This window comes from Gossypium raimondii, chromosome 4 (assembly GCF_025698545.1).
Source record: "Gossypium raimondii isolate GPD5lz chromosome 4, ASM2569854v1, whole genome shotgun sequence".
In the NCBI taxonomy this organism is placed as follows: domain Eukaryota; kingdom Viridiplantae; phylum Streptophyta; class Magnoliopsida; order Malvales; family Malvaceae; genus Gossypium; species Gossypium raimondii.
In genome coordinates, this window is record NC_068568.1 from 50,554,569 (window position 1) to 50,569,291 (window position 14,723).

Below are 14,723 nucleotides of genomic sequence, written 5' to 3' on the forward strand. Positions count from 1 at the left end.
AACACTTAAAATTTTAAAACCCTAAACTCTAATTCCGTAAACCCTACACCTTGACCTTAAACCTAGGCACTTAGAAACTAAAAAATCCTTAACTCTAATTGGCACAGGGAAAACACGGGCAAAAACGCGCCTCTATGGAAGCGCTTTACTAAAGCGCAGTGATGTGAGCACGTTTTATTGGTCATCAAAGGAAAAAGCGTTAAGCTGGACACAGTTCGCATTTCCCTTAAAAACGATTCTAGCTCAACGCATTTTAGGGAAATAGGCCCTTTCCAATAATTTTTTTAACAAAACAACCCATTTCTATAATTTTTTTAAAAAATGAGCCTTTTCTGGTCATTTAGTCAGCTATGTGAAAAATTAAAAATTACCAATTAAAATTAGCTTATTAGTTATACTAAAACATGGATATTAAAATAATACTACCACCAAACATAAGGGTAAATAGGAAAATATTATGATATTTTGGAAAATGGAGATTTGAGATAACCTTGTCTACTAGTTTTTCCAGCTGATTACACTATATTTACATGTACACCAAGTATATATGTTGGCACTTTCAACAAGCATAAGACAGTTGAATGAACAAATAAACAATAAAGAATGATTCAGGCAACCCCAGAGAAAAACAGGGATGAAAACTCTATCGACTATAAAAGATCAAAACATTATTTTACATTAAGTACATAGCAACCTGTGTGTAATTAACCACTAATATGATAAAAAGTATGGATATGTGCTATACTATCTATAAAATTCTGCCACGCCTTTGTTTCTTCACCTTCACAAAACCAAACTTGAGTCTATGGTCTCCCTGGTTTACAAAGTTGTAACTAGGCCTATCCATCGGATGAATTCCCATAATGATGCTCAGTTTCTATATGCATAGGATCAGCCTGCACTTGACGGACAAACTGACCTTTTACTCGTGGGCGCTGCTCTGCAAGTTTCTTTCTGCTCTCATACCGGACCTGCCCAAAAGAATCAAGTGTGAAACTTTAGCTGCTCAATCTATGTCAATGTCATCCGTACATGATTCTACATTTTGCATTTGGAAACTAGCACCGGAAAATTACTTAATACTTCCATGTAACATGAGTATCTTAGTCTTTGCTTGTATGCAATAAAGTTGTGAACAGGAAAGATGTAAACACATAATGATGGCAACTGATTATAAATCCTTTTACCTTTTTCTCAAAGCATCTATCCTTACGCTTCAAACGGAACTTCATTAAAGCTGCTTCTCTTTGGATAGAACGGCATGGTTTTCCACTAGGGCTGGGAAAGCTGTCATCATTCTTGCTCTCCGTAGAAGCCCGGGTGACTGCAGCCTGATCAACATTGCCATTACTTGCACCAGTGCTTCCATATGCAACACCATTAAGTTGGCTTAAGGAGCCATTACAGAAACTGCTGCTTGCACTCTGATCAGTGGTGGGAGAAATATGTCCTCTATCCTCGATTGAATCCAACTTTTGGTCCAGTTTGTGCAAGAGCTGGCTGGTTGACTGGTTTGTATTGGAGGCAAGTCGGTCATACAACTGTCCAGAGGAGTTAGCTTCAAAACTGGAATGACGAAACAGATTCAAATGAAAGGCAGGTTCCTGTTGGTTGGCTGTGCTTGGACTTGGCGCCATGGATGAACTTGACCGTGCACAAAACATTGGAGGAATTATAGTATTATATCCATTGCACGGATTATTCAATCTTATACCCTTCACTGGTACTGGGACAGGAAATAGTCTATGTTGTGTGCATGGTGTTGCTACTTCAGTTTGCTTCAATTCAACAGTAGCTCCAATAGTCAAAGGATTCGTGTTTCTTTGAGAAGTTAGTGTAGGACTAGGAGTATCTGAATTATTTTCCGACATAACATTGGTCAACATCTTCTCAGAATTAGTCCCAGAGTCTTTCTTTTGATCACTGAAACTCATCAATGTTGAATGCAGGGGCTGTGATACTCTGCTAGTATACCTGCATTAAAGATCATTGGTATGATCAACAATGAAAGGGCAATTATTGAATAAAACACTAAAGAAAAACCTGATTCAATCCATTGTTTCTAAAACAATTCAAAAATAAAAAATTTTGGGTGCAACATTCTGAAGATCATAATAACAAATCAAACAGAAACCAACCTTGTAAAGGCTGATGAACTAGGATGCCAGAGGGTAGGCCTTTCTTGAGTAACATGATTCTCAAATACATTAGGATTACTTCTTCTCAAGGAAAGATCTAAGAATAGAGAAGAATCAAACTTTTTTGCGCTATTTATTGAAGACGAAGTGCAATTTTTATTAAATGTTCCCATGAAGTCAATAGCTTCTCTTGGTGAATCAACAAGCGCATCACCAGCCTCAACCAAGACCCTAGTATCCCTTCTTTGATTTTCCAGTTCAACACCTTTGTATAAAGTTGTGTAGGCATCCTTGCATGAGTCAACAACTGTTCACAAATTTGACCGAGACATTGAGAGAATGTTAGATGCTGTCCAATTGAACAGAAAAGATGATCTGAAAACTCAAAATTTCGAGTCCTACCCTCAGTTTCCATCTCATGCATGAGCAGGTTCTGATTGAAACCGCCATGAGCTTCATGCTTCTGTGATTCAATTGGCGGAGAATTTACCTTTATCAAGTGTGAAAATTCCTGCATATTTTCCTTTTGGGCACTCTCAGCTTCCATTTCCGGCTTGGTACAAGAGCTCTGCAAGAGACAGCAAATATGCAATCTATATGAAACTTCATGTATGCAACTTGAACAGAAAGAAAACTCCTTTTGATATATGGCAAGTGAATGCAATTATAAATCACAAAGCAGAGCTCATATGACAGATGAAGAGTACCGACCTGAGCATCACTCCCTTTCTCAGTTTGTTCCTTATTTTTTCGGACACCATCCAAGCAACCAATGGAAAGATTACTTGCAGCATTATTTTCAGAGGTAGTTTCTACCTTTTTCTGTCCAATGCTCTCATCCTGGGGGGAGTTCCCACCAACAATTGACTGATTTTAACGACATACAAAAATCAGGATCCAAACCAAGGCTATAAAATAGAGAGGGAAATAAAGTGTAAGAAGTAAGCATACTGATTTTCTTCTCCATACATGCTGCCATAAATTTCTCAGCTCATTTCTCCTTATTGGCTTAACAAGATAGTCAGCAGCCCCTCTTAACATGCATTTGTATACTGTGCTAACTGAATCTTGTGAGGACATCACTGCACAATCATGCCCAAACAAAAAGATTGTTCATTTAAATTGTATTTTTGTAGATACATGATAGAAAATCATAGCAACTGTACAAATGTTTAGAAAATATTAAAGAATCTTTCATATCATACTTATAACGGGGATGCTTTTACAAATATCATGCTCCATAATTAGTGTAAGAAGAGCAAATCCTGATATAGATGGCAAATCCACTTCTGTCAAAATGAGATCTACATTATGTGGTCTTCCTTTCAGCATCTCCCATGCCTTCAAGCCATCAGGAACAGCAGCAACTGCTCAAAAAGAAAACCCATTTTCAGTCACAAATGTACAAGTTAATATTGCAAACAGTTTCTTATTTTAAGCAAGAATCAACAAGCAAATTTCCAGCCCCCCAGAAAATGTAAAAATAATAAATTGAACCACAATCCGTAACCATGTCTTATAGCCATATTGTTAAAAAGTATGGAATCTTGAGCGTGAAGTAGATATCCTCAAATGGGCTCGATTCAATCTTAATACAAAACTGGCCGGGTGGACTCCTTAGCAGGTGTGCTGAAAGCCTTGAAATAACCCAAAAGGATAAAACTAAAGCAAATTGATTCCTGAATTAGTAATAAATGGCAGCCGCTCTATTAAGCATCCAATCTAAAGCCAAATGGGTTGTAGGTAAAGAATCTAAACTTGAATATAAGATCAAAAGCAATACAAGGATTCAATTGGTGTGGGATAATACCACTTTAAGACACTCAATGTAGGAAGTTCCACGAGCCTTCAAGCCCCCTGCTTACTCACTCTGAATATCCGAATTGCCTCTTGGCATGTCTAAATATTTCCAAAAATATGATAGTTTTAGGTATCTAGATCAACCTGGTAGAGTTTGATGAATCAAAGCATCATGTAAGAACCCTATAGCACTGTTGTGACTTGCCTCCTTTTATTCTTTAGCCATAAATATATTTATCCAAGTTTGAAAAGCAAGAAATGGATTTGAGCAGGTGGATTCTACCTCCATAGGAAATTGTACTAACAATTAACCAAGTCTTAGTGCTAAGAAAACATTTAATGAGGAGAAGGTAAGCTGAAAAAGTTATCCGGACATTGAAAACAGACATAGAGAAACCAGTTGTAATTAGGGAATTAAAAGAAAGGGAAAAGGAAGCGAACCTCTATAACTGCATTTTCTGAGAAGAGCAGATATAATCTGCCTGGTGGAATCATCAGCTTCGACCAACAAAACCCTCAAAGCCGGCATGGGTAAAAACCTTTCCCAATTCACCACTGCTCCAGAAGCAGAACACCCAGGCTTCTTCTTCTTCTTCTTCTTCTTCTTCCTCCTCCTCCTCCTCATGTTCCCTTCAACCTCCCCATTTTCCTGCTCCTCTGTTTCACTATCAATTTTCACTTCCTCGACTTCCTCGCTAGTCACCACTACTTCACCCATGCTTTTCCTTTCTTTTTTGCCACAAACCTAGTATTATTATTTTTAAGCTCTGAACTTAGAGAGCAAAAGAAATCGAAAATCTAAATCATCTTATTATGCTAAAAATCTGTGTTGGACTGCTGCTACCTATAGAAAAAAATCTAAAACTAGTCTCTTTAATCGGACGGCAATTAAAAAGGATTTGAATTGCGAACCGGGGTGAAAAATATCTCACCTTACAATCAAAGAAAATATCTACAAGCATGTTTTGTATGGCCTACGGTAGCCAGGTCAGCTAGCTAATCTGTAAGTCATTGGATTTTGGGGCTGTCGTTTAATTTTATGCCCAAAAAAAAAAAAATTATTTAAAGGTCAACACTGAACCACAGGGCAAGGCCATCGGTTTCTGCCTTTCTTTTAAGATTTAGGATATTTTGTGTGTGGGGCCCACTGTCTAAAAATCTATTCGCTGCAAGCGAAAGATATTTGTAATGAGTTCATTAAGTTAAGACAGTGGATTTTTTTCTAGGACAGGAACCCGAAACGTGGGGGCATTCCAACTGAACCTCTTTTTTTTTAGTCCATAACCTGTTTTTATTATTTCTCCACGCTCTTTCTTTAGTGATGTGTATGGTACACGCTTTTCTATTGAATTCGAGTGGGCAAATTGGCTGTCCTTTTCATCCGCCTCCTACCCAATGTCCTGCTTGTTTGTCCACGTGGCATGTTTGAGAAACCGTTTGGTTTCAAATTCTATGTTTGCGAGTGCGGTGATAGTTTGAGGGAATAATATCACGTTTATTCTACATTCTTTTCATCTTGGTGTCAATTTTTTTGAGGTTTAACATATATATTTTATTCTCGATTGGTATTTTCTAGGGTGTGGGAGAAATTTCAGGAAATAAGAGAAGATTTTCACCATTGAATGTGATGAGGCATATTCCACACCTAATTTCTTTTAAAGCCAATAAGTTATCTTCTGTCGTGTTGTCAATGGGATTTTTATATTTTCTTTTTTAACTATTATTGTGAATTCAAATAATATAATTTTCCTATTTTCCAATATTCTGTTGGCTGGAATGGTTAACTTATAATCAAGGAAAGAAACCATAATGGCTCTAGAAGCATAATTCCTAACCTAAACATATTGAAAAGGCCGTTATATCACCCCCATCAAAATCAAGCCATTCAAGAGAAAAGCACGTGATCTTAAAGCAAACAAAGCTACAAAGAAAAAAATAAAACAACAATTAGATCTCAAACACCATGAACACAGCCACATTTTTTAGCGTAAGCCACTAAATTAAGACATTAAGATTTGGTGAGTTAATTCTATTGGCAATGGTTAGGATCTTCTCAACAATACCCATGTAGTCTTGTGAACCAAACCTAGTCACCAGTGACTCAAGAGAATAAACCACTATTGGTTCAAGAAATCAAAGTTGAGCCAACAAGAGCTTGGGAAAAAAGGCTCAATCGTCGCATAGGTGAAGCCATGTAAGAATCGTAAACTAAAAGAAAAAACAAGTTTTATTTTAGTTTGCTGGAGAGGCCAAGGGAGGACAAACCAACCTCCACAAATTTTATTTTGCCCGAAAAAGAAAAAAAAAACAAAAATAAAGGGCAAAAGTGCCAACAACCTCTTGGTCCGATGGTAAGAGATTTATACTGTAGGCATGGGAGTTTGGATTCAATCTCAAGCAATCCAATTCCCCTCTCCTAATCATAAAAAAAATAATAATAAAGGGCAAAGGTGGTGGAAAATGGAGGACAAAGGAGGAGAGGTAAAAAAAAGCCAAGGGGGATAAGGGAAAGCGAAGATGGAGATGAGGTTGTTGATATGCATGAAATTATGTGAAATTATGAAAAATGAGTCAATGGAGATTTTTTATGAAAAAAATCAATATGAGAGATGAAACTCAATGAAAAGAACTGTGGATGTGAAATGTGGCAAAAGGATTAAATTATAAATTTTGAAAAGTTAAAGGACTAAAATCAAAATTTGAACTAAAAAGAGAAAATATGAATTATTATTGTTTATTTGGAATGAGAATAAGATGGAATGTGTATTATTTTGATGATAAGCATTTTAGAACCAAATAGGTAAAGATTTGGAAGTACAGGAATTAAATTGCAATTTTTTCATTTTACTTAGAAAAGGTTGTTGGTGTAATTTTCACCACCCATGCACTCATATTAAGGAATAAATGTGATTTATGAAGTTTGCACTACTAAGCTATCTCTTGGTTGGGTTTGAAGAAATGGAAGGAAAATTGTGTAGTTTAGGGTTTATAAATAAATACACATATTTATATGAAGTTATTATAGTGCAAACTTCATATTTCACATTTATATGAAGTTACTATATGGAGTTATTTTTATGAGATAGCTTCCACAACTTGTATATTGATATTTTGTTTATTTTAGGTGTTGAGAAAAGAATGGAAATGGTAGTATAAGAGCTCCCAAGCTTGTATAAGTTAAAATCCAAGTATTTTAGAAGTTGAAATTGAGTTTTAAACCATCCAAGAGGTAAATACCCTTGGACTTTCATACTTTTCCTTAGATAAGATTAAGTATGAGTTAGAACTTTTAATATCAAAATACTTTCATACTTTAATTAATTAATGAAAGCTTAGAAATTATGGTTTGTTTTGAACTATATTTAGATTAAGTTAAGATTTTGTTAGAAGCATTGTGGGAGTTATTAATACAAGCTTGAATTTAAGTTATATTATATGGTTAATTATACATCATTAGGGACCAAATTGTAAAGAATAGAAGTTGTTGGAAGAAAATGTTATAAATTGGTAGTTTTAGGTCTCTAGTGAATAAATTCAAAGACGAATTTTGATTCGATAGGGAAAATTGAAAGATACAAGCATTTTGATATGTGACGTAATTGAATATATGTGAAATCATGATAATGAAATGAAAGAAATAGGAAAAATGATACGTAATGAATACATGATGTGTGTACTGATACAAGTTGATATTATAAATGCCCCACTAAACGGTCTCGGATAGAGTTCTGATATAGTTGCCATGCCATATGTTTCATTATAAGGAGATATTTAACATCAGTAGCATATTACTTTGGTTATAAATCGATGAATATGTTAAGAAAGTATTACTTCGATTATGTACCGATGATCAAGGGTGAATATATATACTTTAGTGTCGGTCGTGTATTACTCCAATTATAAACCGATAAGTTCTAGGTGCATATTACTTCGATATTTATTGATGAGCATAGAGTGCATATTAGGTGTGATAGTGGATTAATCTGTGTATCCAGTCTTGAGTTCGTGTCCCGTTAATAGGGGTTAGAAAATAAGTACTATATGATTAACTATGAAAGTTGATATGTGATTAGTAGCTTGTACTTAAATTGATCAATTGAATACAAATGCAAATGTGATGAAGGATAGCATGCGAAAGATCATGTGAATTGTGTATTATTAGTGCCGAGGGATGACAATGTTATGAAATGAATTGATGTATTCAATTGGTAAAATGATACGTGAATGTTAATATAAAAATGTCATGTGTGTTATAGAAATGAAATTGAGATAACAATGGTATGATGAATTGCATCTAATTCTGATATTTGACATGGTAATATAAGCCTTGGAGGCATATTGTTATGTTCACATACGAAACTTAAACCGAATATAGATTCCATAAGAAAGCATTAAGTAATGAACTTGAGACAAGATACTTTATATACATTTGTTTATATATGAATTCATAACTAGTTTACATGCTTAATTTGATTATGCATTGTTTTCAAATTATGTTATTACCGCTAAGCTTCTTTTACTTAGTGTGCAGATATGTTTATTTTCTTGTGCAGATGACAATTAGGTCTCGTCGACTTGAGAAGATAGGCAACATCTAGGACTCATTTCTCAACTTAGCAATGTTTGTATAGTCTTTTGAATACTATGTTTTTAGTTGGTATGTTCCTAGTGTCAAAGTTAGCTTAGGAGTCTCTTTTGATGATTTGGTGCCTACAAGGCTAGAGAATTCTAATCTAAGTATGTTTATATACGTGTAATGGTGTGATTATGTGAATATGTTAGTATGGAAGATCTTTCTATGATGTTTATGTTATGTATTACGTTTTGCTTGTGATGCGGAACCCCCGGATCTAGGCACAAGAGAAACACAAATTAGGAATAAAAACGAGAATAAATAAAATTAGTTAAATAATAATAATAAAGGATAGATTTGCCCTATGGAACCCTTGGTTAACTTGTACCCAAAAACGCCAATGATTGAGCGGCTCCCTACAAAACCCCTAGAAGAAGAACCTCTAGAAACACCGATGAACGGGAAAGAAATTTGAATAATTGTAACTCCGAAATACCCTCGAAAGTAACAGACTCCAAACTAATAGCAAGATAAGAATCACTCTACTCTCAAAAATTTGCCTCACACAAATTTGGAAGAAAACAAATACTCATTTTTTATATATTTTCTCAATGTGTAGAAAACAAGCCTATTTATAGGCAAATTACAAGAGTAATTGAATCCTAATAAAAACTCTTTAAAGAGTAATTGAATCCTAATAAAACTCTTTAAAATTATTTAAGAAAATAAATAAATAATAACCTAACCAATAAAATTACTTAACTCATAAATGATGTGTCCCAACCAATGAGAATTAAGTAAATAATAATAATAATAAGATACATAAAAGATTAATCCACCAATTTATGGGCTTTCACTATTCCAAGATTGGTCCAGTGAATTGCATTCCCGTATTTGTCAATGTCACGAACATGATGAATTAAATTTGTAGTAACAAAGTCTTGGACAAAAGCTTTCATCTTTGATTTTAATTGTCGTGCCTTGCTTCGAGTGATTGGACCACTAGGAAAAACAACCCCTTGAGTGTCACCTCCTTGGCTCGTATCATTCTCCCCCTCTTCAAGAAGATTCGTCCTCGAATCTGAACCTACATCAAATTCAAAAGGAGAAAGATTAGAAACATTGAAAGTAGCACTAACACTATACTCACCAGGAAGATCAATGCGATAAGCATTGTCATTTATTTTCTCGAGTACTTGGAATGGTCAATCTCCTCGTGCATCAAGTTTATTCTTTCTCTTAGAAGGAAATCGTTCTTTCCTCATATGCATCCATACCCAATCTCCAGGTTCAAACAAGACTTGCTTTCGCCCTTTATTAGCTCGATGTGCATTGGACTCATTCTTTTTCTCAATGGCTTTACGAGCCTTCTCATGGATCTCTTTCACTAAATCAGCTTTCCTTTCACCATCTAAATTAGCAATGTCATTCAAAGGTAAAGGAAGCAAATCTAAAACAAGAAGTGGATTAAAGCCATATACAATCTCAAAAGGAGTAAAACACGTGGAAGAATGAATGAACGATTATAAGCAAACTCAACATAGGGTATCCATTCTTCCCAAGATTTAACATTCTTACCTATTATGGCTCTAAGCAAAGATCCAAAAACTCGATTTACCACCTCGGTTTGACCATCAGTTTGAGGGTGGCATGTAGTAGAGTAAAGTAGTTTAGTACCTAACTTACCCCATAACACCTTCCAAAAGTGACTAAGAAATTTTGCATCTCTATCGGAAATGATAGTCATTGGGATTCCATGTAATCTCACAACTTCACAGAAAAATAGATCGGCAACATGGGTTGCATCATCAGTCTTATGGCATGGAATGAAATGAGCCATTTTAGAAAATCGATCCACAACCACAAAGATGCTATCTCGTCCACGCTTTGTCCTTGGTAAACCTATTACAAAATCCATTGAAATGTCAGTCCAAGGTGAACTAGGAACAGGAAGAGGAGTATATAGACCATGAGGCATCACAATGGATTTAGCTTGTTTACAAGTAATGCAAGTAGAGCAAATTTTCTCAATAAGTTTTCGCATGTTAGGCCAATAAAAATGCTCATGTAAAACATCATAAGTCTTAGTGACTCCAAAATGACCCATAAGACCACCACTATGAGCCTCTCGAACCAACAATTCTCGCATTGAACACTTTGGTAAGCGTAGTCTATTATTTCGAAAAAGATAGCCATCATGCTTATAAAATTTGTGAAATGCACCATGTTCACATGCGTCATAAATGCTTGCAAAATTAGAATCAGTGGCATATAAATCTTTGAGATGCTCAAAACCTAATAACTCAGTATGCAAAGTACTAAGTAAAGTGTACCTCCTTGATAGAGCATCAGCCACAATATTATCATTACCTTTCTTATACCTTATAACATAAAGAAAAGATTCAATGAATTCAACCCACCTCGCATGTCACTTGTTCAACTTACCTTGTCCCTTTAAGTGCTTAAGTGATTCATGGTTTGTGTGAATCACAAACTCCTTTAGTAAAAGGTAATGTTGCCAAACTTCTAATGCCCTTACCAAGGCATACAACTCTTTATCATAGGTCGAATAGTTCAAATGTGCTCCACCAAGTTTCTCACTAAAGTAGGCTAGTGGTTTATTATCTTGCATGAGGACGGCACCTATACCTACACCAGAAGCATCACATTCAATCTCAAAGGTCTTTTCAAAATTAGGTAAAACAAGAATAGGAGTAGTACACAATTTATCTTTAAGTTCATTAAATGCTAATTCTTACTTATCTGTCCAATGAAAAGATACATCCTTTTTAATAAGTGCAGTCAAAGGCGAAGCAATTGTGGAAAAGTTACGAACAAACCTACGATAGAAACCGACTAACCCAAGGAAAGACCTTACCTCAGAAACAGTTATAGGGATAGGCCATTCTTTAATTGCCTTTACCTTCTCCTCATCCACATGGATTCCTGTAGAACTTATCACAAAACCCCAAAAAAAAGCTTATCCATACAAAAGGTGCATTTTTCAAGATTAGCAAAGAGTCGTTCATGCCTTAACACATCCAGTACTAATTTAACATGCCCAACATGATCATTCAAAGTTTTGCTATAAATCAGTATGTCATTAAAATACACAACGACAAATTTTCTTAAAAAAGCTCTAAGTATGTGGTTCATTAATCTCATGAATGTGCTAGGAGCATTAGTTAAGCCAAATGGCATGACTAACCACTCATACAGGCCATACTTAGTCTTAAAAGCAGTTTTCCATTCATCACTTTATTTCATTCTTATTTGATGGTAACCACTTTTTAAGTCAATTTTAGAGAAAATGCATGCACCATTAAGCTCATCCAACATATCATCTAATCGAGGAATTGGATATCGATACTTTACCGTAATCTTGTTGACAGCACGACAATCAACACACATTCTCCAAGAACCATCTTTTTTTGGGGACGAGAAGTACAAGAACCGCACAAAGACTTAGACTCTCATGAATCAACCCTTTCTCTAAGAGATCTTCAACTTGCCTTTGCAACTCCTTAGTTTCTTCAGGATTGCTTCGATAGATTGGTCTATTCGGAATACTCGACCCAGGCACAAAGTCAATTTGATGTTCAATCCCTCGTAAAGGAGGTAATCCATTAGGCATTTCAGAAAGAAATACATCCTCAAAATCCTGCAAAAGATCAACAAAACAACTAGGCAAATGTGTATTAGGGTTAGTCAAAACAAAGTTTTCCCTAAACCTAATAATTACAAATTTTTGTTTTGTACAAAGAGCAAATTTGATATCTCGAAACCTAGCGAATAAACTCACTCTCTCATCTCGTGACTTGTGTGTGCAATCACTCACCAATGTTGGGCCTTTAAGTTGGCTTTTAACACTAAGGGTCTCTTTACTCTTAGCATTTTTCAATGATTTGACCTCACTTCCCTTACCCATCTCATTAGCAAGTTTGAGTTGATCATTGTAGACTTCTTGATGAGGAAGTGGAGCCAAAGTAAACTTCTTTCCAAGGAACAAAAAGGTATATTGGTTAAGGAAACCATCATGATTTACTCGTCGATCAAACTGCCATGGCCATCCAAGTAATATGTGCCCAGCTTGCATTGGAATAACATCACACAAAACTTTATCAGAGTATCTACCAATGGAAAATGAAACTAAGCATTGTTTAGATACTTTTATCTCCCCACTATCATTCAGCCATTGCAAGCGGTATGGCCTTGGATGCTTCACACAAGATAGGCCAAGTTTCTCAACAAGGGAAGAACTTACCACATTGGTGCAACTTCCACTATCGATGATCAATGAACTAGGTTGTCCACCAATCAAACATCTCGTGTGGAAAATGTTATCTCTTTGTTCGCGCCCTTCCTCTTTAAACTGGACATTTAAAGCCCTTCGAGCAACAAGTGCTTTCTCACCATACTCCAAGTATTCTTCATACTCATCATGAGTATGCACATCATCAGCATATTCCAAAGGAGGCATCTCATCTTCGTTATCAGACTCAAAATCAACCTCGCCATCTTCTCAAATCACCAATGACTTTTTATTAGGGCATTCTCGAGCATAGTGACCCCTTCATTGGCATTTGAAGCAGGTAATATCTTTTGGCTGCTTAATGGCACTAGGAGAAGTAGAAGAAGAAGATGGAGCTCGATTAGTAGAAGTAGAACCTTTAAATGAATTAGGCATACCTCTATCTTTGGAGTAAGTTCTAGGCTCATTTGGCTTGAACCGTGCATCTCTCCCATTCCACAATCTATCATCTTGTTTTTGCCAATTTCCTCTCCAAGCAGGATTAGAAACTGAACTAGCACCCCTCGGTGTCCCTTTCTTTTGTAATTGTTTTTCAATGGTGAGTGTGGTTTTGAAGCATCTCTTTAACATCCATGTAGTGTTGTAACTCAACTTGATTTGCAATCTTAGGCTTTAGGCCGGCAATGAATCTAGCCATAGTCACCTCAGCCTCTTCAACAAGATTAGCTCTAATCTGAATAGTCTCCATCTCTTTGTAGTAGTCATCCACAGATCTATCTCATTGAACAAGATGTTGGAGTCTTTGATGGAGTTCTCGATAATAGTATGGTGGAACAAACCATTTTCGCAAGATGCGCTTCATTTCAACCCAAGTAGTAACAAGTTGATCTCTATAAAGAATCCTGCTTTTACATAATTGATTCCACCATGTTAGTGCATAATTAATGAACTCAGCGACAGCGTATGTTACCTTTTTCTCATCAGAGTAATTGTAACAAGCAAAGACTGCTTCCATCTTTTCCTCCCAATCAAGGTAAGCATCAGGATCATTCTTCTCTGAAAAAGAAGCAAATTTTGGTTTGGGGTGTCATTGTTTCGCTCCAATCTTTCTCTAGGTACATACTCGGACTCAAAGTCATCATCAAAAACATAGTCCCCCCTTCGTTTAAAAGTTCGATCTCGCGAATTTGATCGGCTTATAAAGGCTTCGTTCAACTTCTTGTAATTATCGGCAATGTATCTCTCTTGAGTTGTAAGTTTTATATCAAGATACTCCCTTTGCTCTTGTAACATCTGGGTCATGCGATGTTCAAATTGAGTTTGCAACTTTTTCATCTCTTTTTGTAACAACTTGACCAAAGGATCGTTCTCTCTTTTTTGCTCATCCTCTTCATTTTTACTAGTTTGGGATCTAGTGATCGGCATGGTATCTGTGAAAAAATCACACAAACAGGAACAAGAAAGAAAAAATAATAATAACCTCACTCGTTAGCTCTCAAAAGAATAACTCTCTGAATGATTCAAAACTTGTAAATATGTTTGGAGAGGGTTACTAATCAAGATCAAATAACGGAGGTGCAAACTTCAAAGAAACAATGAAGATCCTAATTGCTTTAAGAGGCCAATAAACTTGACGAGGCTATTTGTAATGGAGGCTACACGGATGAAGGAATTGTGGGTGCCTTTAATATCTGCTAACACAAGAAGAAACAAAGTGTTAGAAAGCGTAAGAGAAACAAAAAACATAGACCTGCAACGATCCCTAACTCTAGATTCAAAGAAAAGCTTTAATAAGAAGAAAAATTAAGAAAACTCTACCCCATTTAAAAAAAAACAAAAATCAGAAACGTTCGGTGTCTTAAGATTTTCAAAAAAAAAATTGAAGCTTTAATTATACTTGAGTCAAGAAAAGATGAAGGAAAAGAAATTCAATTTTGGGAAAAATAAAAAATAATAACAA

At 35.7% G+C, this 14,723-nt stretch overlaps 1 protein-coding gene across 2 annotated transcripts; it reads right to left on the minus strand.

Annotated features, from left to right (window-relative positions):
• Positions 1-604: 604 nt before the first annotated feature.
• Positions 605-4,872, minus strand: LOC105780403 (two-component response regulator-like APRR5). 2 transcript variants are annotated; one of them, XM_012604714.2, is made up of 8 exons: positions 4,380-4,872; positions 3,344-3,505; positions 3,108-3,220; positions 2,850-3,005; positions 2,541-2,706; positions 2,139-2,445; positions 1,188-1,974; positions 605-971 (listed from the first exon to the last, which is right to left on the minus strand). In XM_012604714.2, the coding sequence occupies exons 1-8, from the start codon at positions 4,654-4,656 to the stop codon at positions 840-842; spliced, it is 2,100 nt and encodes a 699-aa protein (XP_012460168.1). In that variant the 5' UTR covers positions 4,657-4,872; the 3' UTR covers positions 605-839. The 2 variants fall into 2 exon arrangements, with proteins under 2 accessions (XP_012460168.1, XP_012460167.1); XM_012604713.2 differs by having other exon boundaries at positions 3,090-3,220; positions 4,380-4,870.
• Positions 4,873-14,723: the final 9,851 nt, after the last annotated feature.